Consider the following 25046-nt stretch of genomic DNA (forward strand, 5'->3'; position numbering starts at 1 on the left):
GCCTCAGACAAAGCTTGGGGAGCTCATCTAAATGGAAAGTGGATACAAGACACGTGGCCTGCCAGACTTCTACATCTACATATCAACCTGAAGGAGATGTTAGCAGTCCAATTTGCATTAATAGCTTTCAAGGATTTACTTCTTCCAGGGCAGGTGTTGATTCTAACAGACAACACAACTGTCATGTGGTACATCAACAAGCAAGGGGGAACACATTCTTATCCTCTGTGCAGACAAGCAATGATTTTGTGGGAGACTGCTCTCAGTTTACAGCTAAATCTACAGGCAAGGTTTCTGCCGGGAGCACAGAACTCCTTAGCAGATGTGTTGAGCAGACAAATTATGGATCCCCACGAGTGGAAATTGGATCCTCATGTATTTCAGAAATTGACAGTGTCATGGGGAACTCCAGACATAGATCTGTTCGCTTCTCCACTAAACTACCAGCTGCCAAAGTTTTGCACAAAAGTTTTCATCCCACAGCTTGGAAAGTGGATGCTCTTTCATTCAATTGGAGCAATCTTCATGTGTACGCCTTTCCACCTCTGCCTCTCCTCCCAAAGGTACTTCTGAAGGTCAGACAGGACAAGCCAAAGATGATTTTAATAGCTCCAGATTGGCCTCGACAGCATTGGTACCCACTACTGAGAAGTCTGGCAGGGAGCCTCCATGGCCTTTACCTTCGATTCCGCACCTGCTGACTCAGGAGAACAGTCATTTACTCAATGTCAAACTTCACTCTCTTCACCTGACAGCCTGGCATATTCTGTTTTAAACCCTGGAGGGTTTCAGCTTCCACAGCAAGTTTTGAATGTTATTTTGGAAGCCAGAAGGCCTAGTACAAGGAAAGTGTACGCAGATAAATGGAAGAGATTTTTATTTTGGGAGTGCAGCAAAAACATTTGATGTTTCTAAGCCTAATTTAAGTGTGGCTCTTCAATATCTTACTGAGTTACTGGACAAAGGTTTGTCCTTCTCTTCTATTAAGATTCATGCTGCAGCAATTTCTGCTCACTATGATTGTGACCCACCATTGTTTTCTCATCCTTTGTTTAAGCAATTCCTTAGAGGGGCAAAGAGTATAAGACCCCCACGGAGAGCTCCTACTCCTGCTTGGGATCTCAATTTTGTGTTGGAGAAACTCACTCTACAATCTTTTGAGCCTGCAGCTACTGCTGAGTTGAAATATTTATCATGGAAGACTGCTTTTTTGTTAGCCATTACCTCTGCGAGAAGGGTTTCTGAATTACAGGCCCTTATGGCAGTTGAGCCTTTCTTAATTTTCCATAAGGATAGGGTATCTTTACGTACTAATCCTTCCTTTATGCCTAAAGTGGTTTCTAGTGTGTCTTTAAACCAAACTATTCATTTGCCTACCTTTTATGCAAACCCCCAAAATAAAGGGGAAAAGATTTTGCACACTTTGGATATACACAGGCAGTTGCGATATTATTTGAGCAGAACTAAAGGGTTCAGGCAGTCTCAGCAGTTATTTGTTTCTTTTGCTTTGAGTTCTCAGGGCAAGCCTGTGTCAAAACAAACTATTTCTAAGTGGATTGGGTTTTGCATTGCTTTCTGTTATTCCCATCATGGCAAGGAGGTTCCAGCTGGGATTAGGCCTCATTCCACTAGGGCTACTGCCACTTCAACAGCTTTTTAAGTGGGTGGCAACTAAAGATATCTTGGAGGCAGCTACTTGGAGTTCTGTGCATACTTTCTCTAAGCATTATCACCTTCCACTTTACTCTAAATCTAGGGCTGGTTTTGCCACTGCTATTTTACAGGGCATTTTGGCAGCTCCTGCTTCTTTATAGTTGTGCCAGCCTCCCTTACCTCTGCTTTGGGATTCTACCCAAGTGTAAGGACTGCAGCAATGTGAGATGAAGAACATAGTACAGTTTTGTACCTACCATAAATGTAGATGTTCAAGATCCACATTGCTGCAGTCCAATTTACCCTCCTCCTTCCCTCTGTAGTTAGAGGCGGTTGTGTGGGTTGGATTGTAAATATTGTGTATATTGTATATATTGTACATATTATTAGTGCTAGGGTGGTTGGTTGTTGGTTTTGTTGTCTTTGGGTTTTGACCTTTCTTGTTAGGGTCTTCTGACATCTGGGGCAAGAAAAGACTGAGGATATGACGTCGGTCATGCGCATTTGTACCCTGACGTCCTGATGTCAGTCTAATGCGCCTTGACCGACGTCAGCCTTATACTTTGATATTCGGGCCGACCGAGGACAGCGGACTACCCAAGTGTAAGGACTGCAGCAATGTGGATCTTCGAACATCTACATTTATGGTAGGTACAAAACTGTACTTTTTCTGTTTGGTTTGTTTACATTCGTTTGCAGCTTGGTTGGTTTTGGTTCGTATATTCAGAGACTGGAAGATTTCATTATCTCCAATTTTAATGGAAGTGGATTCTTGTTTGCTAACTTAGTTAAAGAGAGGGACAGTAAGTTAGCTCAATTTGATCCGTGGACTGTGTCTGGTAACAGTTCTTTTGACAAGAAGTTTGATGACCTGAAAAAATTGAGAATCAAAGAGACTTCTTTATTTTATGACATACGCCTTTTGGAGAAGTATGTCGAACTCTCTATTACACCTAGAGGTTTAAGAATTGACAAATTGCCTGCTTACAAATTCACGGAAGACGAGAATTTTTTTTAGAGGAGTGGAAGGCGGCTTCACTGCAATGTTCTCTTAGTTGGTTAAAGATTTTAATCAACCGTAACCGGAGAACTTTGGGTTTAATCCAAACCCAAATTGCTGAAGGTGAGGCTGCGTTAGCTAATGAGTATCCTGACACAGCGTTTTTTTCAGCTATGAAAAGCATTAATGAGGAGGTTTCAAAGATTGAATGCGATGTTATCGCAAGAAAGAAGAAAAAGCTGAACAGAGATGTAAGCGACTTCAGCAAGAACTTAGTTTATTCCTGGCAGCGTAAATTGAAGAATGGTTCATTCCAGGTGAAGGGTGCTGAAGGGAGTTCACGTGTTTCACGTAGTGGCCGAGACTCGTCAGTCTCGTCTTCTGATACGGCTGCAAGTAAGAAAAGCGTTTCTTTTGAGAGTATAGACAGTACTGAGGGCACTGGTGCAGCGTCGGACATGGAAGATCAAGGCAGATGGAATTTTCGACGGGGGTCCAAACGAAAGTCGCGACAGAAGGGTCGGAATCGAAGATATCAGTAATGCCACTTTGTTGGACTTGAATTCTGCTTCTGTGCTTACCCCTCGTAGGTACAATGTTGATTTTGGGACTAATGTTTCTAGTAATATAAATCATATGCATATTGTAAATTTGAGTGATTTCATTGTTACTTCCGATATGCTGCAGGTACTTAATAAGGGTAGTAAATTTGTACCAACAAAAATACCAGCGCTTTCGGATTTACTATTAGACGTTAAACGTTTCTGTCGTAAGCTTTATTTAAAAGTATTTTTTGAACTCAAAAATATTTCTAACAGTATGCAGGACCCAAATCTTGTATCTAATGCTAACGCTAGTTATGCTGATGCTGATGTTTCTGTCAGTACTGAAGATCTATCCATTATGAATGATCCTTTAATGGATCTTTCTATATACGAGTTTAATGCTGAGAGTAGTGGCTATTCTGAGTCAGACATTATTATGAAGGCTAGTTCTGATTCTGTGGATATTTCAGAGAGCACTGAACGTTTTTTTACCGGTTGTGGAAAATTAACTGTACCTCGTTTGCCTGTGCACAGTTCTTTTTGTCCTCCTAAAAATTCAGCTGTTTTAAGGGTCTTTGAAAATGTTTTGTGTAAAAAGGTTGAAATTGAGTATGTGCTGTTTTTGAAACAGTTTATTGGATTTAATCTTACTAAGCAAGAGTGGTTGGCACGGAAGCAAATAAAAGAAATTTCCAATAAATATATTTTTTGTACAGCAGATAAGGGAGGTAATTGGGTTATAATGGATAAATGTCATTACTTAAAAATGAACTATGATCTTTTGTGTGATGACTGTGTTTATATAGAGTTACCACATAACCCAATTGCTCAATTTAATTCCGAATTGTTTGACCTTTTAGAAAGGGGTGAAAGACTAGGTTTCCTTAACAATAAGGATGTGACAAGATTGTTTATTACTAATCCCAAGGACCCTACGTTTTATGCACTTCCCAAAATACAGAAAAATTTACAAGACCCTCCTGGTCGTCCAATTGTATCTTGTTGTGGGGGTTTTTTGGAACATGTGGGGATATTCTTAGATAGCATTCTGAAAAAAGAACTAAAGAATGTAAGTTCCCATATTAGTAATACTAACCAATACTGTGACCTAATGAAAAACTTTAAATGGGAAGACAATTTCTACTGGGCTACGGTGGATATAAAGGCCCTCTATACCAGTATTAAGACAAAATTTGGTTTGGAGGCCATTGGTAAAATTTTGGGAGAAGGACCCCGGACCTCTTTTGTCATTTTACTTTTAGAGTTTGCTCTAACCCACAACTACTTTATTTTTGAACAAAGAATCTTTCTTCAGAAGGAGGGGACTGCTATGGGGGCTAATTTTGCCCCCACTTATGCTATCCTCTTTATGTCTTATTTTGAAATTAGTTTCTTATATACTCTAGACTTCTTTCAGAATAAAGTTGTCTCTTACCACAGATACATTGATGATTTGATTTTCATTTGCAAAGGTAGTAAATTGGAGTTTGACGAATTTATTTTTAGTTTACATCAAAATAAATTTGGTTTCAAATTTACATACAGTGTGAACAATTGTGAAATCCAATTTTTGGATATTTTATTGTATGTAGGTATAGAAGGACTAGTCCAGTTTAGACCATTTAGGAAACACACAGCTTCCAATAATTTCCTACATGCGACTAGTGCTCATCCGGCCCATTTAATTGAGGCACTCCCATTTGGGGAGTTTAAACGTATTAAGGAACACACTTCTGAAAGTATTTGTTGGAATTTGGAATTTGAAAATGTTAGACAGAGACTGTCTATGAGAGGCTATTCTGAAAGTTTATTCAGTAAAAGTCTAGATAGACTGTTAAATCCTAACAAAAGAGGTAATATTTTAAAGAAAGTTTCTTCAGAAAGATCTAGGGATGGTGAAGCTGGTTGTGTGAATGTTGACAATTTATTTTTTGTCACAAAATTTTCCCCTTTTTCTATGATGCTGAAAGACATTGTAGATTTTTTATGGCCAATTGTTTGTAACAATGAGGAGATTGGTCATTTGTTTCCAAATTGTGTATCCTTTTCTTATGGCAGGTATGCCAATTTAAAGGAAATTTTGAAATCTAATTTGAAAAATCGTGCTTTGTCTGGCACCATTAATAACAATTTGCCACATGGTATGTTTATATGTGGAAAATGTAAGATCTGTTCAAAAGTAAAAAATCTATCAGGTAGTTTGATTAATGGGGTCAAATACACTGCTCATAATTATTGTAATTGTAAATCATGTGGGGTAGTGTACATAATTGGTTGTGATTGCGTTCCACACAAATATTACATTGGTCAGACTAAACGTCAACTAAAAACACGTGTTTTAGAACACTTAGGTGATATTCAAAATGCCAGAATAGATAGCCCAATCTCTGAACATTTTAATTCATTTCATAATGGAATTTTGGATTCTCTATTTTTTTGTGCCCTTGCTAAACCTGAATTTTACAACACTGGGAATTATTTACAGAATCTGTTGAATTTGGAAAGCAGGTTTATTCTAAAATTTAGTACTTTAAAACCAAGGGGTATGAATTTAGAAGTCAATCTGACTATATGATTAATATTCTCTATATTTAGTAGGATGTATGTCTTCTTGAGGTGTTTTTTGTATATATTTATAGTGTTTCATGATTTTGATATATGTTTTTACACTGTGTCTCTTTAATTCAATGGGTCTATTAACTCTTGTGATTATTTAATTACATCAATTGGTGTTACACAGCATTATATAAGGTGCAGCAAGTAGTATTGTATTTATTCCTTTGAAGGCATTCAGCCGAGGTACCGGAATAAAGTGTTGCAGCTTTTCCAGTTTTCTGTTTGGTTTGTTTACATTCGTTTGCAGCTTGGTTGGTTTAGGATCATAGGAGGTTACTAGGCTAATGACCCTAAGGCCCTTACAAACCTAGCCAAGTTTTACCCTTATTTCCATGATCAGCACCTGTCACCCCTGTCCAAGAGGGACATAGGTGGAACACCTGGGATGAATTTATGGTTACCTATCCAATCGTCTAGATTGCATTTGAAGAGAGCCAGTGAGGTGCTCCGCTTGACATGAAGCAGGAGTCTGTTCCAAAGGTGTGGTAGTCTGTATGAAACAGAATAAAGTGACAGTGATTTCAGGCGATGGACAGATGCTGAAGACCTTGAATTTTCCTTATGAGGAACCTTTGCGGTCTCTCCAATTCCTGCAGGTGCTTGTAAAGGTACATACCGAAAGGGGCATTGTACTCAATTATGGGCCTAATGAGGGAAGAGTACAGGAAGGTTATAACTTCTTTTTTTCTGGAGACAATGCCCTTACTTATGAGATGAACAATATGTAATGCCCTTCGTACGTACCACTGTGGAAACATAGTGATCAAAGGTAAGGTTGCTGTCAATCTGTGTGCCCAGGTCTCTCACCACTGAGTGCGTACTTAGGGTGGTGTTATTGATGTGATAGTAGTAGGAACGTCACTCTTACCGAAAGGGATGATGATACATTTTTTTGCATTGAGTTTAAGGCCATGACTTTTTGGCACCAGTCATTTGTTTGTGTAAAACCCTCTTGTAGGATGTTGACATCATTTGGAGATTCAAGAACCAAGCAGAACAAGACAAATGTAGGCAAAATCAAACCAACTGCTGGAATCCAAACAGAAAAATGACCAAGAAGTGTATGTTATATACACACACAGTGCTAAATTTTTATGAATAAAGCCGTGGTCAACTGGTTTGGTCGTTTTTCTCTTTGGATTCCAGCAGTTGGTATCATTTGGAGATTGCTCCCAGTTTACAGTCATCAGCAAACTTTGTCAGCCGCAGACCTTTAGTTTTAGCTTGCACTTCAGAGAAATAGATTCTAAAGAGTAGGGGTACCAGGACTGATCCATGTGGAACACCACTGGTTACAGGTCTGCTGTTACTGGTTACAGGTCTGCTGTTAGAGGTGGAGTCCCCTATTTTGACTGTATGGGTTCTATCAGTGAGCCAGTTAGTGACCCATCAAATGATATATGGGTTGATACCTAGCTGTGCGAGTTTGTCGATTTATGCCTGAGTGGGGGATAATGTCAAAAAGCATTGGCAAGTTTAGGTAGGCAATATGCACTGATTTCCCCTCATCAAGGGCCTTGGTGACTGTCTTGAAGAAGTCCACCAGGTTTAATGTGCATGATCTTCCTTTGACAAATCCAAATTGAGTAGGGTCAAGTGTTTGGAGGTTACCAATATCTTTGTTGATAAGGTCCATGATGATTTGTTCATGGCCTTGCAGATAAGGCTAGTCAGGCTAATAGGTCTGTAGTTGCCGGGGTCAGTGGAAGCACCACCTTTGTGCAAGGGGGTAATGGTGGCCTTTTTCCATTCAGCTGGGATGAAGCCAGTGCTTAGACTATGATCTAAAAGAGTACCCAATGGCATTGCTGATTCTTGTTTGAGCCCATGTAGGACGCAGCCTGGGATGTTATTAGGTCACATGGATGCAGTGTTTTTAACCTTAGTGAGGGCATTCAGGGCCTGCTGTTTAAAGACACAAGGTTGAGGACAGGTGGTAGGAATGTCTTTGGGTAAGTGTGGCAGGGATAGGGGAGTGAAGTTTTCACAGAACCTGTCTGCTAACAGGTTAGCAATGTCCATAGGTTAGTTATATGTGGTATCATTAACTGCCATCATTAACTGCCAGTTTGGCACAAATCTGGGCCTTTCCACTTAGGTTACGGATGTAAATGAAGAATGTCTTTTGGTCCTCCTTAGTTGAGGAAGCTAATTTTGTATTTAGCTTTGGTGGACTTCACAAGGAGTCTTATTTACTTGTTTAAGCTGAGGAGGGAGTGTTTCCAGTTTAGGACTCTCTCCCACTTAATCTTAGACAGCAATTTCTTCCTCTTATTGTAAAGCCTGTTAATGGCAGTTGTCCACCAGACAGGTTTGCTCTTCCTTGAGGAGCTTGTTTTGGTCCTGTCAGGTACGGCCGAATTAGTGCAGTTGTTCAGTTGTTTGTATGAAGATATGTGTAGATCTCAGCATAGTTGCCAGTCCCACCTGAGGGAGGAGGTGCAGTGAAGCTATTTTTATACCATCCTGTAAGAGGTTATAATCTGCTTTGGAGAAGTTTTTAACTTTAGTTGGTGCTGGGGGTGGGGAGGTCAGGTTTGATAGTAACTTTGAATGAGACTGATTTATGCTCAGATCTCACCAGTGAAGAACTCACAAGGGGGTACTACAGTCGTCCCCCATATTGATAAGCACCAGATCCAGGATGTTGGCACCCCTAGTGGGTGTGTCAACTAACTGCTCCAGGGTATTTGAGTTAATGAAGTTGAGGAGCCTTTGGGCAGGTGAGTTTGTGAACGAGTAATTTCCCCAGTCAATGGATGGTTAGTTGGTCACCTAAAACCAAGGTGTTTGGATGTATCTTAGATACAAGTAGATCCCAATAAGCAGAGTGGGTGTCCTGATTCATGGAGGGGGTCCTGTAGCTGGGAATGACTTTAATAGGTGTCCTACCAACAGTTAATTGCACCTGAAATTTCTCCAGGGACTCATTCTGTTTAACCAGTTTGGATTTATATTTATCTTTAATGAATATTGATACACCACCTCCTTTCGTTTTCATGCCTTCAGTTTATGGTCTGAACGTGTGGAAGGAGGTGTAGCCCGATATGCCTGGGGTGCTCTCCACAGCCTTGAACCAGGTCTCTGTGGATGCACAAATGTATATGTCTTCTATGGTGAGGACTGCTTCCACTGAACGCAGTTTCCTGTTAAGACTCCTACCGTTTAGCACAAAAAATTGAAGTTGTTCTTAGATGGAGTTTTTATGTCTGGAATTGTGTCTTTGAGACACTGCCTAAAAAAGGCACTATGTCTAAATTCCTATTAACATCTTTTGCAGAAAAGAAAAAGGCTATTGCTGGTGTACCTACTTCAGAATCAAAATTCTCTTTACTTTCTTCAGTCACTTAAGTTACCAAACACTCCTTGAGATTTTCATATGATGCTGCTGATAAAGTTTTTAGGGTTGCAGCAGCTGGATCAGTCAGTTTTGCATGGTTACACCCCCCCAAATTTAACCGAAAATGTCAAATCTGAAGTTCTTAATGCCCCTCTGGATAAAGAGGCTTTGTTTGGCACTTTATTTTGCTGATGTTCTAAAGAGGTTTGAGGAAAGGGGAAACTGATTTAAGGTGTAAACCAAATCTTTAAATCTTCTATACCAAAATATAGCAAGAAGAGACCCTTTTATAGAAAGCTATTCACAACAGACTGTTGAAAAAAATTTACACCAAAACTCCCTGCAGCAAGGCCTGGAGGACAAATGCTTTCTGTTTCACAAGGATAGAAATGTTCCTTTATGTCTTCCCCTTTATTGTGATAACCAGAGTTCTTTTAAATATCCATATGGACTCTCCAAAGATAATAACACCCCCTTTTGGCCCAAACAACACTGGCTCTGATGTTTTTAGTTTTCATTCAATGCTCAACATGTTGGTTCGGATTCGATCCTCTGATCCTACTCTGTTGCTTTTTTACAGCTCATGGCCTACTGCAAGCTCTCAAGCTCCTCCCTTACTCATACCTCAGATCTTGTTTGCTGCCTTCACGTACGGACATGGTCGCTTTCAGCTCTCGGGCATTGTAGTGACTTGTAAAGCTTTTTTATTCTTAATTCCTTAATATCTGTTCTTATACCTGCTCTAATTATTTAGTATTTCCATTATCCCTACCCATTTCTTTAGCATATCTAAATATCATTGCTGGTAGTATTTTCCCTTTCTGTCCCTTTTTACCGCTTCAGGTAATCTTCCCTACCATTGTTGGTTTCCCTTTCTTTTTTAATTAAAACTTAAACTTGTATACCTTTCTGTGAATATGACTGAAAAACATTTTAATTTTAAAAAGTGCAAGGAGTGTGGGCACAAGATTCTCTTATCTATTGCCCATGAGTCTTGTGTGTATTGTCTGGGCCATACCCATTTGGAAGCACCTTGCAAGACTTGTAACTCATTTAATCATTTAGTTTAATGGATAGGAAAACAAGCTGATTTTAAAGGGACTTCTTCCAACTAGTTTCTCTGAACCACTGGCTGTAGCTCATCCCTCCAAGGCAGATCAGAAAGGGTTGAGGAAAAGACTCTCTGAACCTTCCGCTTCCTCCACTACTTCTTTGGATCCAAACAAGGAACTGTCCAAGAAGGTCAGAAAACAGTCAGATCTGAAGAAACCCTTAGATCTTACTGCTTCGGGCACTAGGTCTGCCTCCTCGGATCCACTTTTCTTGGAGCCAAAACAGCTCGCCCGGACACGTTATGCATTCTCTCTGAACCCGGTCCCCTCTCGGCTACCTTCCCATTTTTTAGAGAAGTGCTGTCACTCAAGATCACCTTCTTCTTCTTCCCATTCTTCCAGGAATCTTACAGAGCCAGATGTGGATAAAATGATGAGGAAGTTTCTCTCGGCACAGATACGGATGGATGTTCTCCTGATCCAAAGGGGTAGGAGCCGGAAGATCTTCACCAGTGTTACTTCACCCATCTTAGCCCCTTTTCTGATCTGTCCTTCAGTTTTGGTTTCCCTTGGATCCGTACCTTCCGAACTGTCTGTTTACGATCCAAAGATGGTGGTGTTTTTGGATCGGATTCCTTGTTTGAGAGTACTGGCTCCTACTGTTTTGCGGCTGGATGACCTCAGAGCTGAAGCACCAGTGTCTGCTCCAAGTGGCTAGCATTGGACAACCCGGCCCCAATTCTGACTCGGGTGGACTGCCTTTGGGTCCAAGGGAACCAATGGTCCAGAAGCATGCCTTCTTGGCTCCATCGGCTTCTTTCTGCTTGGGGCATTCTGTTTTTGAGGTAGTAAAAAGAGTATTCTCTTCCAGATTTCAGGCAGTCCCTCTCCACTTGGGTCTTCCATCTAGTTCCCGGATGTCTTTGTGCCATGAGCCTCAGCCCAATGTCTCCAGGCCACGCAACTGGGTACCCTTATTTGTTCTGATACTTTTCTGGAGCACCCCACTGAGGAAGTCCCCAGGAAGAGAAAGTGCAAGAGGAGGCACTTAGACTCACCTCAAGAGTCAATCACCAAAGATATCGATTTTGATGAAGAAGGGTCCCCAAGATCGCCACCTGATGACATCTCTTTTGGAGACATTTTGGAGATTCTTAAGCAAAGGGGTGGTTGGTGTACTGATAACCCTTCCCAAGAAGAATCAGTATTCCTGGAGGCATTTGCGTCTGGCCTGTCTATTTCCTGGGTGATTCTGCCTGCCGATGAGCTTATTGAGTTAATCTCTTGGCGGGCATGGAAGGAAACCAATTCTGTTGACCTGATCCCCAAGAGACTAGATAGGATCCTGGCACCACCCAAGGAGAGAGAGTTTTGGAGCTAGGGCATACCAGTAGATGGCATGGCCATAGCGGTGGCCACTAAGAAAGAACTTGAGGTGCAGAGCTGATCTGTTCATCCCTCTAACTGGGAATCTAGAATGATGGACAGATTTGGGAAGCATGTATATGCTTCAACGACCTTTGTGCTTCGTTTGATGAACTATTTGGCACACTTCACAAGACTTACAGAAGGATTTGATTAAAGAATGCACCAAATCCGGGACCATTACTTCTGAAGCAGAGAGCTGTATTGCCTCAGTCTGTTACCCTACAGTTAATTTCAAATTTGTCTATGAGGCTTATTTCACATGCAGCTGAAGGTACATCAAGGGCGGCGGGTTCAGGCATTTCCATTAGGATGCATGCATGGATGCGCCTGTATGATTTTGCAGAGCCCTTCAAGTCCTCTTTCATCAGTGCTCCTTTTGACAGAAGTTCTTTGGCCCCAAAGTGAAGGACACACTCTCCAGGTGTGAGCAAGTTGGTAAGATCCTGTCTAACGTGGGCATACATTTTTTGACTCTTCAGAGAACGTTTTCTAGGAATCAGTAAGGTGGTTGGAAAATGTGATTCAAAAAATCCCAGGGTCCTTTCTATGCTCCATGTAGAGAGAGAGTTCTCCCAGGGGCAGAGGGGGAAGTTTAATAGAAGACGCCACCCACACAGCAGAGGGGATCCATAGAACCAGGCGTCTAGAGATCCCTTCTCCGACAGATCCAGAAAGAGGCCTGATTGTTCACCTCTGGAGGCAATAAGGGTTCAGCTGTCCCTCCACCAGTGAGTCTGGCTAGATATTACAGAATATACTTGGGTGCAGAGGGTTATTTTCAGATGTTATATAATGCCCCCCCCCCCCCCCCAGCAGTAACCAAAATTCCCGATGTCCCACCCAGTCTGAGGAAAGCAGCAGCACTAGAAATAAAAAACCCAAACCCAAATAGGTCCCCCAGACCAGAAAAGATCCAGTGCTTACTCAAGATTCTTTTTGGTACCAAAGAAAACAGGGGACTGGATACCAATTTTGGATCTCAGCAAACTGAACAAATCAGTTCAGTACACGAAGTTTCAAATGATCATGGTTCAGTCCATTTTGCCTTTCCTGCACAAGGACTACTGTATGTGCTCAGTAGTACGCATTCTGAAGATCTATCACATAAAAGTGAACAGACTGTCCAGGAGGGGAATATGTTTTGCATTTGTTGGATGTTCACAGGCAATTATGTTTCTATCTGCATAGAACTGACAAATTCAGAAAGTCAGGTCAATTATTTGTCTCCTTTTCAGAATCAAGATTGGGTAAACTATTTACCAAAATAACCTTAGTTAAGTGGATAACTGATTGCATTTCTTTTGTCTAAAGTAAATTGGGTTTGTCCCTGCCAAAACCTTTGATATCTCATTCAACTAGATCCATGGCAACCTTTTCAGTATTTCTATCCATATACTCCATGGATGATATTTGTGCTGCAGTCACTTTTATTGCTCATTAAAAAGATAATCTGGTCTCTAGGGGAAGAGCAGCCTTCGGCTCAACAATACTCCAGAATATCTTTTCTTAGAGTCCACCCAGGATTCAGGTAGCTGGGGACTCTGTCCCACATGTTGAGGAAATAAACGAAAATTGACATCAGATATAAAGTTATGTACTCACCATAACGTTCCATCTGTGTTGTCCATTTTCATTTTTTCCTCAATTCTTACCTTTGATATTTTATGACTTCTGGGCATCTGCAGATTTGATCAGCCATAAACCCATAATATTTGCTTTGATCTCTGAGAAATAAATATCAAAAGAGCAGCCCAAGGACTGAGCCCTAGGGTACATTGCTAATAACAAATCTTTTTGAGGATGTAGAACTGTCAGTCCAAATTTCCTGGTGTCGGTTTGTCAGTCAGTTAGCTATCCATTGAGTTAGGCAGGGACTTACTTATAGATGGGAGAGTTTATGTACAATATCTGAGTGTGGGATGATATATACCTCCTTTGTGAGGTCTAGCTATGTTCTGTGTACTGATATTTACCTACTTCCATTCCTTCAGTAACTTCCTTGAAGAAGTCTACCTGGTTATGTAGGCAAAATCTGCCCTTGATGAATCTGAACTGGCTTGGGCCTAGAGTTTGCAGGTTACCTGTGTCCTTGCTTATTAGTTTCATAGTTATCCTTTCCATAGCATTACAGATGAGGCTGGTCAGTTTTATATTGCTGTAATTACCCAGATGGAGTTTACACCCAGTCATTGTGCAATGAGCGGACTGTTGCTTTCCTCTAGTCATCTGGTTTGAACCTTGTAGGGGTTTTGACAATTCCTGTTTCAGGCTGGCCAGCAGGAAGTCTGGTACGTTATACAATCCCATAGAAGTAGTGCTTTTGGCCTTGGATGGTGCCTTGAGGGCTTGTTCAAAGGAGATTTGAAGGGGGGGGGGTGTAGATATGGGTATATGCTCTGAGAATATTTGCAGGGAGAGGGGGGTATAATGTGTGAGCTAAACATTTTTGCCAGTTGATTTCCTCTGCATCGGAGTGTATGATATTGTTTGCCGTTAGCTGTGAACAGCAATGAGAATTGTTTCTGAGTTTTCTACCATAGTTAAAGAAGGCTTTGTGGTTAATCCTTTGCCTGAGTGTCTCTTTTTACCTAATTTCTAGCTTTGGTTAATTTAATCAGAGTTCTGAGTTCCCTAGTAACTTTAGCAAGAGCGTTTTTGATGTCATGACAGCTAAACTTGTTTTTGTGTGCAATTATTTTTTCTTTTATTGTAGTGCCTTTTTATATTTGAGTTTTACAATAGCAGTTTATTTATAAATTTGGAGTTGTATTTTCTTCAAAATGGGATCATACATGTGTCTATGCAGCTGTTTGCATGTGCATAAAATGTGGTGGTAAAGGATTATGCATAAGCACTGAGGTCATCAAGTTGCATTTAACCAGGTCATCACTCAGTTTTAGTAAATTAATCTTAGCAAAACCTGCAATAGAAGAATCTTCTGGTTTCAGTCTTGCAGTGAATGTGACTGATTTGTGGTCTTGTTTAATCAGAGAAGAAGTTAAGTTGCCGGAGAGCAAAGTTTTCCCATATTAGTTAAGACCAAGTCCAGGATTTTATCATTCCAGATTGGGTTGTAGGCTAACTGGTCCAGAGAGTTTGTATTGATAAAGTCCAGAAATTTCTGAGCGTACATGTTTGAGGATGTGCAAGTCTTCCAGTTGATGGAGAGGCAGTTGAAGTCACCTAGGAAAATGGTGTCTGGTTTAATGCATAGGGACTCCATGCAATGTAGGTAGGAGGCATGGAATGAGAGTGACATAAAGGGGGTCCCGTAGTTAGCTAGGGTATGATAAGTGGTTTTATTGATAGTAAGTCAGATGAGGAGTCGTTCCAGGTCATTATCTTGTTTAATGAGTGTGGAGATTTTTTTTTTTTTTAAGACTATGGAGACACCACCACAACCTTTTAATGCCTTCATCTGCTGTGGTGGCCTTGAACATATGATAGGTATTGAAACCCTGCACTGATGGAGTGCTGTCATTGGTCTTGAGCCAGGTCTGTGCAATGATACATATATCAGTGTAAGTAATTCTTGTAGAGAGTCAGTTTTTTGTTGAGATTTCTAGCGTTGAGCAGCAGTACCTTTATTTTATCAGGATTCTTATTTGATATGTTGGAAGCTTTAGGAGCCTTGCACTGCCTGAAAAGCGCTATGGGGGAGGACAAGAATTTAGGCAGTATATGAAAGCGTTTGGTGAATAGGTGAAGGCCATCCCTGGCAAAGCAGTTAGGACTTGTACCCCTTTGAATGACGCCTGAAGTTAGGCCAGTTGCTGAAGTCCGTAATCTTTTTGCATTGCAGGCTCAGTGTCTCAGGAACACATTCTGATCGCTCCTGTCTGTCTTCTTATAGTCCTGGGAAGTATGTCTTGACTCTTTTAGACAGATGTTCACTATGACTGTCATATGTGCACTTGTGGTGTAATAACTCGAGTGCACATGTGAGGTGGAGTGTACATGTGATGTGGCGAATCCTAGCACCTGACAGACAGCTGACCATGACCGTCTCCTTGCACAGACGGGTGAGTTGCACATTGGTGTGTTTCTCTGTGGTGTTACCCATAAGTAGTATAATGGATTTTATGAAGATTTGCCTTATGGGCTTTTGACTTGAGACAATGTGACTCTGGGATGTAGGTTTCATGATGGGTACTGCATGTCCTGTGGGTTTGTGAGGTTTGCTGAGGGCACACTTTTATGTTATGTTTAAGGGGCCTTTGTAGCTTAACGGGTCACTTTTAAGAGCTTTAGCAGATGTAAGTCTGTGTTTGCTCTGAGCTGTGTATGACTAGATAAGTGTAGTATTGTGGGTACTGATGGCCTGTTTTGTTATTTGTAATAGCTACGTGTGAGAACTTTGCCTCCATTAACATTATATAGCTACATCTATCATGCACTGTGTCTATTTTAAGTAAGAATTAGTTGTCAGTAAACATGAGGCAGTTTCTACATTGTCTTAGGATGCTCATTTCAAGCAAGCTGGCAAAAGAAATGGTTGGAAAGTGCATATCCATGGTTCTAGTTACTTAAAACAATGGGAGGGAAAATGTATTTAAATAACTATTAGGGAGTGTCTTTTGCAAAGTGATACTTTTGTACGTAATGACAACAACCAACGCAAGTGAAGAGGAAAGGAGTTTTATGGTCAAATTAATATAAGGAACAAGAACGATACCAGGTTTAGGAACACACCAAGGAGCAGGGTGGAATAGTAGAGTTTTTCAGCCACTTAGCTTCCTTTTGAATAGCCTGAGACTGGCACAAACAGGAATTGAAGACCTAACTAAAAGGTTCTTATGCTTGCACTACAAAACCAATTGACTGAAACCCTACCTCCCCCTGGAAGCAGTCCAGACTTGTACAACTCAGTGTGGTTCTCTACTTTTCTTACCTAAGGACAACCAATATTTAAATTCAAAAGTCAGATCACTTAAAAGGCAAGCACTGTGCAACTCAACACTTTATCTAGATGCTGTAGGGTCAGAGACAACAAAAGCACTGATTTAGAGTAGCTTAATGATTTAAAAATGGCTAGAACAGAAGCAAACTGTTTACAACAGAAAACTAGATGGAATACATCTCGGGTTTTAACTGTTAAAAAGAAGTTAAAATGCATAAAACGGATTAAAATATGAAGTATTTCCAGCAACTTAGCTCTCTCTTTCAGTTTCAGACATTTAACCTCTCATTGGATAGCCTGAGACTGGCACAAACAGAAGTTGCTGACGTTCCCTTGGAACATTGCTCATCCAAGGGCAGCACAGTGGTACAACGGATAGTGTTGTCACCTCACAGCAAGGGGCTTCCCAGTTCGATTCTTGACTGGGGTGCCTTCTGTGCGGAATCTGCATATCCTGTCCGTGTTTGCATGGGTTTCGTCCAGGTGCTCCAGTTTCCGTCCACATTCCAAAGACATGCAGTAGGTGAATTGGACACTCTAAATTGGCCATAGATGTGAGTGTGTATGCGAGTGTGTGGTGTGGAAGAATGGGTCAATGACATGGCATTGAAAAGTCCTTTCATCGAACAGTTTTTAAATTGAAAATGCCAATAATAGAAGTTGCTTTTGTGAGCTCATGGTACAGCAAAGATCAGAAAATTTGCCCTTTCCTCACTGTAGTGCAATCTTGGAGTTGGTATATATATTTAGCCGAGGGGAGGTGTGGTGGCATCACAAAAGCGATTTCTATTAATGGCATTTGCGGTTTAAAAGCTGTTTGATGAAAGTACTTTTTGATGCCGTGCTCTAGACCTGGATGACAGGGCTAAACCTTGGCTGTAGTTGATTGTCACTGTTTCAGTGACACCCTGACCCTATGTACAGAATGGGAATGAGGGGTTGTGGGTGGATGGATGGATGTTAGCATGTATTTTCTGATGGCTATGCTGTCTGAAACTCAAATTTATGTATGTTATGTATTTATTTTTTTACATTTGTTAACCGGGTAGAGTCCGGCTGGGTAAGAAGCCCATTTTCAGCGGAGACCTGGTGAGAAACTTTCCAGTACAGTGCAATCAGTTAACATTTACTAACAAAATTTAACAAAGTTAAAATAAGATAGAACAAATCATAAAAAATTAACTAAAACATATGATAAAAAAACATATTTACATATGGGAGAAGTAGTCATTAAGACACACATTAATAACAAAATAGAAATGTATAAGCTCCAGCAGAGAAAGAGCTGTGTCCATCAGGAAAAAGGAAAACAGCAACGGTTTAAATTATTAGCTGCTTAAAAGAGAAACATGGTACAAGAGAAAGAAGGATCTGAAATAATAGGAAAGAGCCAACTAGCCAGGAGCATAGGAGGGGCAGAGCCATTTGCTATTGAGATAAACTCTTAGGCTTTTTTAAAATGAGGATAAGTTGGGGTTGTTTTGGATTTGCTGAGGAAGAGTATTCCAGAACTTAACTATTTTGTGGGAGTAGCTGGAGTCACCATGATATCTATGAGACTGGGTAACTTTAAGCATTAGTCTGTGAGAAGATCTAAGAAAGCTACAATTAAAGCTTGGTTGAACCAGGGATGAGAGTGCAGGGCAATTGCTGGGGTAACATATTATTTTGTGGGCAAAAGTAAGTTAGTTTAGTTTTAATAGGTTTGGCAATTCCAACCAGTTAAGTAGTTGAAGAACAGAACATTGAGTTTTATGGGGTTGATTGGTGGCAAACTTCACAATTTTATTATAGGTTCATAGGTAGGTACTAGGCTATTGGCCCTAGGGCCTATATAAGCCTAGCTAAAGATGTACCCTGGCTTTCGCCACACAAGAAAATTATTTTCCTGTGCCTCTGTCGAACAAAGCCACAGAAGTGATCCCTGGGGTGAATTTCCTATCTCCCATCCAATCATCAAGATTTTTCTTGAAGAGTGCTAATGAGGAGCTTTGTTTGATATACGTAGGTAGTTTGTTCCAGAGTATGGGAGGTCTCTGGGACAGGAATCTATCACTTCAGTATGTTCTGTTTATTGTGGTGACAAGGTTTAGGTCCCTAGAGCATGTAGCTCAGAGGGATTGGGATTTCTTTAAGTGGAGCATGTCCAGCAGCTCTGGGTTTGACATAGCTTTGTATGTTAGGCAGAGATCACCTCTGAGTAGGTGATATGCGATGGAGTAAAGCTGGAGTTTTTTGAGATGGTCTCTGTAGGGCATCTGTTTGAGCCCGGTAATCCTCTTTGTGAGGTATTTCTGCGACCTTTCCAGTTGTAGATGTCTTGTGAGGTACATACCAAAAGGGGCGCTGTATTCTATAATGGGTCTAATGAGTGACAAGTAGAGGGGAACAGTGACCTTTTTTCCTGGATGAGAAACCTTTTGTGATGAGGTGTGCCATGTAGAAGGATTTCCTGACTACTGTGGCGATGTAATTATCAAAGGGGAGACTACTGTCCACCTGTGTCCCAAGGTCTTTTATCATACTTTTGGTGTTAAGTAGACTACCCCCTATGTGGCAGTTCATGGGTACAGAGTTTTTACCAAAAGAGATGACAATGCACTTTTTAGCATTGAGCTTGAGGCCATGGCTTTGACACCAGGCATCTGTCTCAGTGAGGACCTTTTATAGGATGTCCACATCGTTAAGAGTTTCAATTATGGCTCCTAGTTTGCAGTCATCTGCGAACTTTGTTAGCCAAAACCTTCTGTGTTAGCCTGTACTTCAGAGAACTAGATACCAAACAGGAGAGGACCCAGGACTGAGCCCTGTGGTACTCCATTTGTCACTGGTCTGAAGTCAATTTGGAGTCTGCTACTTTCACAGTGTGGGTTCAGTCAGTGAACCAGCTGGCAACCCATCTTGTGACAAAGGGATTTATACCTAGTTTAGTGAGTTTATAATTCCAGAGTGGGGGATGGTGTCAAAAGCCTTGGCGAGATCTAGATAGGCTGTGTGAACTACCTTACCCTCATCTATGGCTTTGGTGACCGCTTCAAAGAAGTCTATCAGGTTTAGAAGACATGATCTGCCTTTTACAAACCTGAACTGGGTGGGGTCCAGAGTTTGGAGATTATCAATGTTATTGTTTATAAGTTCCATGATGATACGTTCCATAGCCTTGCAGACCAGGCTCATCAGGCTAATGGGGTGGTAGTTCCTGGGGTCTGTCGTGGCTCCCACTTTGTGGAGTTGGATAACTGAAGCTGTGTGCCATTCAGTGGGCCAAAGCCTGTAGTAAGGCTGTGATTGAACATGGTACTTAGGTGGGGTGCCAGTTCGTTCTGTAGTTCGTGTAGAACGCAGCCTGGGATGTTGTCAGGTCCCATGGATGCTGTGTTCTTGGCTTTGGAGAGTGTGTTTTTTACCTGTGCAGCCATGAGTACAGGAACTTTGCAGTCTTCCGGTATAGAGATGGGCCCTTTAGGGGGTGAGAGAGGGGTAAAGTTAGCACTGAACCTATCTGCCAGGATGTTGGCAATATCAGTTGGTTCTGTATATTTAGTGCCATTGTGGTGTAACTCAGAGCAGATCTGAGTGTTACCATTGAGATTCTTGACATAGCTATAGAATGCTTTGTGGTTGTCTTTAGAATCAGTGATGATTTTGTTTTCGTAATTAGCTTTGGAGGATTTTGCGAGGGATATCTGTTTCTTACTGAGGTTGATCAGAGAGTTCCTCCAATCATGGGATTTTATTCTTTTTTGCAACAGTTTCTTTCTTCTGTTGTAGAGTTTGTTTATGGCAGGGGACCACCAGATTGGCTTCCTTTTTTTTGGAGGATAGCATCTTGGTTCTGTTAGGGATTGCATGATCTATGCACTCGTGTAAGTGCTTATAAAGTGCATTTGTGTTGGATTCAGCAGTTGTAGCTGTATTGTATGTCTGGATGGGTGTCGTGAAGTTTGCCACTTCTGTCTTAAGAAGCGTGAAGTTGGTTTTGGAGAAATTTTTTACGGTGGTTTCCCTAATGGGGGGTGGGGGCAGGATGTGGATGTCTAGGGTGATTAGCTTATGGTCAGATCTGACTAGGTAGGAATTGACCTCTGGTGTGGAACACCGGTTGCTCATGTTGGAAATGACCAGGTCTAGGATATTGCTGCCCCTGGTGGGGGTGTGGATAAGTTGATCCAAGGCGTTGGAATTTATGAATTCCAGAAAACATTGAGCAAAAGAGTTGGTACATGAGTAGTTTTCAAAGTTAATGTTGGGGTAGTTGAAATCACCCATTATTAGCAGGACTCTAGATGATTAATGTCAGTCTTACGTAGATTGGTGAAGATTTGTCAGCAGAAAAGTAGTGTAGAAAGTAAATGAGATCTAGCTGCGGCTAGTCTGGCTTGGTTTGTGAGGTATGGTTTGGCCCTGTATAGAGTTTTGTGTGAACTTTCTTGATTGACAGTGAGATGTGTTTGTCAAATTTTAGTTTATTATGTATAATAAAGCCTAGTAGTTTGGTCTCATTTGTAGGTGTAATCTTAGTGCCATTAGAGGGGAGAATATAGAGGGCTAGAGAGCCATGTTTTGTTTGTGAAAATCAATTTTGTTTTGTTTGGATTTAAAGTGAGTTGATGGTTGTAGAGGTAATTTTCAATGTCGAGGAAAGGGTTTTGCATTTTTTGTTGCAGTGCTTTCATGGAACAGCATATTGGATAACGGTGGCAAGCTGAGTGGCAGAATGTAAGATGTTGGTAAATAAGAGAAAAAGGAGGGGACCAAGTATGGAACCTTTGGGTACTCCAGTGGTTACTGGTAGTATAGGGGAGAGTTTGTTCTCCCATTTTGTAGCCTGTTTTTGGTTAGACAGATAACCAAAAACCATGTAAGGGGTAATGAACTTAGATAATAAGTTGCATGCTTGTTCAGTAGCAATTGGTGGGATAAGGTGTCAAAGGCTTTTGACATATCCAGGAAAATTGCGGAGACAAGATGGCCTTCATTTTTGAGATGATGAATAATATCAATGAAGGTTATTAGAGCTGTGTTAGTACTATGTTTAGGTCTGAAACCGTGCTGAGAACTGGATAGTAGATTGTTAGTAGTAAGATGGGGGGTCTATATTATATGTTCGAAGTCTGAAAACTTTGAATCTCATATGAGCGAATCCATATGAGCGAAGTGTTCAAACATCGAACATAAAATATAAACTAAAAATAAAAAAAACTACCTGAACGCTCTATGCAGGGGGGCAAGCCCCCCATGCACCCCCCACACCCCTGCCAGTTAAATATACCAACTCTGAGATCGCACTTCATTGAAGTGAATGGAAATATGCCCTACAGTGATCTCCGTTGAAACGGTCGATGTTTGAAAACTTCGCTCATATGATGTCGATCATATGAGATTCGAAGTTTTCAAACTTTGAACTTATAATATAGACCCATAAGATGGAACATAAGTTGTTGGTATATACATTTTTCAAGGATTTTTGCTATGGGAGACAAGATGGCACTTGGTTGGTAGGACATCCCTTATGGAGAGGTATGACGTGAGAAGTCTTCCAAAGGAGTGGTACATACTGTTCTGAGATAGAGAGATTGATTAGAATGGAAATGGGGTAGGCAACTGAAAGAGCGGCTAATTTTAGAAATTCGTTGGAGTAGATGGTCGGCAGCAAGACAGCAGGGTTTTAGTTTACTTTTTTATGTAAGAAGTTTGAATAGGTTTGAAGGAGAAAGTGTTTGTGCTCTCAGAGGAAGGGATGGGGACTGAGGGGTAGGTTTTGTTTGTTGTCTAGGAGGAAAGTGATTTGAGTTGATAAAGTGAGAGTTGAACTGTGAACCTAAGGGCTCAGAGGAATTGGATGCGGAAGGAGGAGGTGTTAAAGCTTTCACGGGGGTTAAGGATGTGGTTGATGTAGTGCCAAAACTTTTGGAGGTTGTGCTGATATTTTTGTTGGCAGTTTACAAAGTAAGTTTTTTTTTATCATTGATAACTTGTTTCTTAGCTTGATTTCTTAGTTGTTGATATAGAGAGAGGTTGTTTTTATCTTTAGCAGTGTGATATAGTAACCAGGCTCTATCCCTTTGTTTGATTAGAAGTTTGGCATCATTAGATAGCCGTGGTAATTGTTTGGATTTAAGATGCATTTTCCTGGAAGGGGCAAGATTATTTAAGATGTTTAGGAATTTAGTGTTGAAATATTCAACTGCATGGTCTAGTTGTAGATTTTTTAGTGGGGACCAGTCACAGTGTTGAAGAAGTGGATTAAAAATGTCAGGGGAGAAGCTTTTTTTTTTTTTTTTACTGTGGATGTACTTGAAAGGAAAGCAGGTTTGGCTTTGAATTCTTTTTCCGACTAGAAATGTGGGGGCATGATCACTCAAAGTGACTGGTAGACATCCAGACTGGTACCACATATTAGGTTTGTTGGTTAATATTCAGTCAAGTAATGATTGTTTTTTGGAATGTTTGTCAATACTTCTGGGATAGTTAATAGCTTGTGTGAAATTGTATATTGTAATGTCATTATTTAGTTACTTCAGTTATCTGTCAGAACACTTCAGATTTTATGAGGAACAGACTAAAAACATGAGGCAAAAGTTTGGATATTCTATGAAAATCTGGACAGCTGAGATGTGTGCTCTTAGCTGAGCAGCTTCACTTGAGTAGCGAGAGTGGAAAGATGTCTGCTTCTTCACCTGTCTTCTGGCTGATGCTCCCAGTAATGTCTTTAAGTTGTTCCTGGCCATCAGCATTGTTACTGGCATTTACATGGCTGCTATCCAGAAACTAGTGAAATATGAACTGAATTTTGTTTCAGTGTTATGTTTTGAACAGGGGTGATTCCTTTCAGTACAAAAGGGATGTTATAGTTATATTAATATTTGGGGTGCAGTTGCTGTGATACAAAGTTTAGCTATATATCTGATAAGCAGATTTATTTATATTCCTGCTTTGTCTTCATACTACTGATAGATTGAAACATTTTAACTGAAGATTGAAACATTTTAACTGAAGATTTTTATATTTTAAAATGTAACTGTTTTATTGTGTTCACATCATTCCATATTGGTTTGCTACTGTTTATTACTGTCATTTATTTTATATCCTACTCATCTGATGTGTATTTTGATGGAGTGGCTTACATTTTCTTTGTTTCTCCCTTTTTAAGTTGGACCAAGGATATTGCAGTACATCATGAAGGTTATTTTTCAAGTAGCTCAGCTGTCTTATGTTCTTTTGAAGATTGACGTTCCTTCATTTGTACTGTTGCAGGTATGTCTCCTGTGCTGGATTATAACTAATCTCTGTTTTGTGGATTTTGTGGTTAGCTGTAATCTGAACCTTATATTTTACAAACATTGGTACAGGTTATTGTTGCACTGTTTACTTAGTCTGCTGATTTAGATGCATATATTGCTGCATTCTACTTTCCTTGGGCATACCAAACCCCTTCCAGCTGTCCTTTCCCCTTTTTTGAAATGCCTCTAGATTCACAGTCCACCAACTACATTACAAGTTCATTGCAGTAGTTCATTGATCCTGATTAAAATGAGTATCCTCCAGTTCCATAGTATCCTCCAGTTCCATGTGATGGTCCCATCACCCTCCTGTGTCTTTGCACATTAGTTTCTCCCCTTCACATTTCCTAACATCTTTTGCACTTTAGTCCTGTACCAGTTCTTCTGCTTAGAAGATGACCAGTTAAAGTTACTGTTCATATTGCTTTCCTTACCCTGGATGACCTCTTTGTCCTTCATCAGGATGTTTTCCAGTAATTTGTCATTATTTCTTTGTAGGGTGTCCTGACCTGCACACAGAGTTGCATATGTTTTCTCAAAAGCATGTGACAACAGTAGGAGTGTAATGTCCTTGTTCCCCGGAGTATGTGGCTTAGAATGCAGTCCAACATCTTTGTGTCTATTCCTTCTGCTGTATGTGCTTGTGACTGGAGCCAGTGTAATGATCACCTATGCATCAATTTTAGACATCTTTAGTAGCTTAGCATTTCGTAACAATGTGCAAATGACCTTCAGGTTTGTGTGTGCAGAATGCAGAATGCTGTAGTTATCAGCATCAAATCTCAACTGCCACCTTTCTGCCTGATTTTAGAGGATTTGTCTGTCCCTTTTCAGGCTTTTGCCCCCATACAGGAACATGGCCCCAGTTTTTGTAACATCTTTTGGGGATATCCGTCAGTAGTTTCAGTATGTTAGTAATTTCCTTCGACATATCAGAGACATATTTGTTGGATAATGAAGGCTCAACCAGTACAGTACTTACTAGTCAACTTCTTCACCCTTGATAACATGATTCTAAGCATCATCGTCTTTGGGTTCTTTTTCACAGCCTTTCCCCAACCAAGTTTTGCCCTGTTTTTGTTAACTCTTCTAGCTTTCTGTGATTCATCTTTTCTTTTTACCATGCTTGTCATGAAAACATTTTGACAGCTATTGATAGTTAGGATGTACTAGTTTGGGTTCTGAAGTGGGATAATCTTTAGAAGTACCTTAGACATTTCTGGCAGGTT

The 25046-nt window shown here is 40.6% G+C and overlaps 1 protein-coding gene across 1 annotated transcript in view; it reads left to right on the top strand.

Moving 5' to 3' along the window:
- Window positions 1-25046, top strand: part of ALG1 (ALG1 chitobiosyldiphosphodolichol beta-mannosyltransferase) — a 634420-nt gene that overhangs the window by 40617 nt on the left and 568757 nt on the right. Inside the window, exon 3 of the mRNA XM_044089785.1 lies at window positions 23688-23791. Coding sequence (XP_043945720.1) covers window positions 23688-23791 — 104 coding nt within the window. The remainder of the gene's footprint in view (window positions 1-23687; window positions 23792-25046) is intronic.

The sequence above is a fragment of the Protopterus annectens genome, chromosome 12.part0 (assembly GCF_019279795.1).
Source record: "Protopterus annectens isolate FY-2018-M chromosome 12.part0, PAN1.0, whole genome shotgun sequence".
NCBI lineage: Eukaryota > Metazoa > Chordata > Ceratodontiformes > Protopteridae > Protopterus > Protopterus annectens.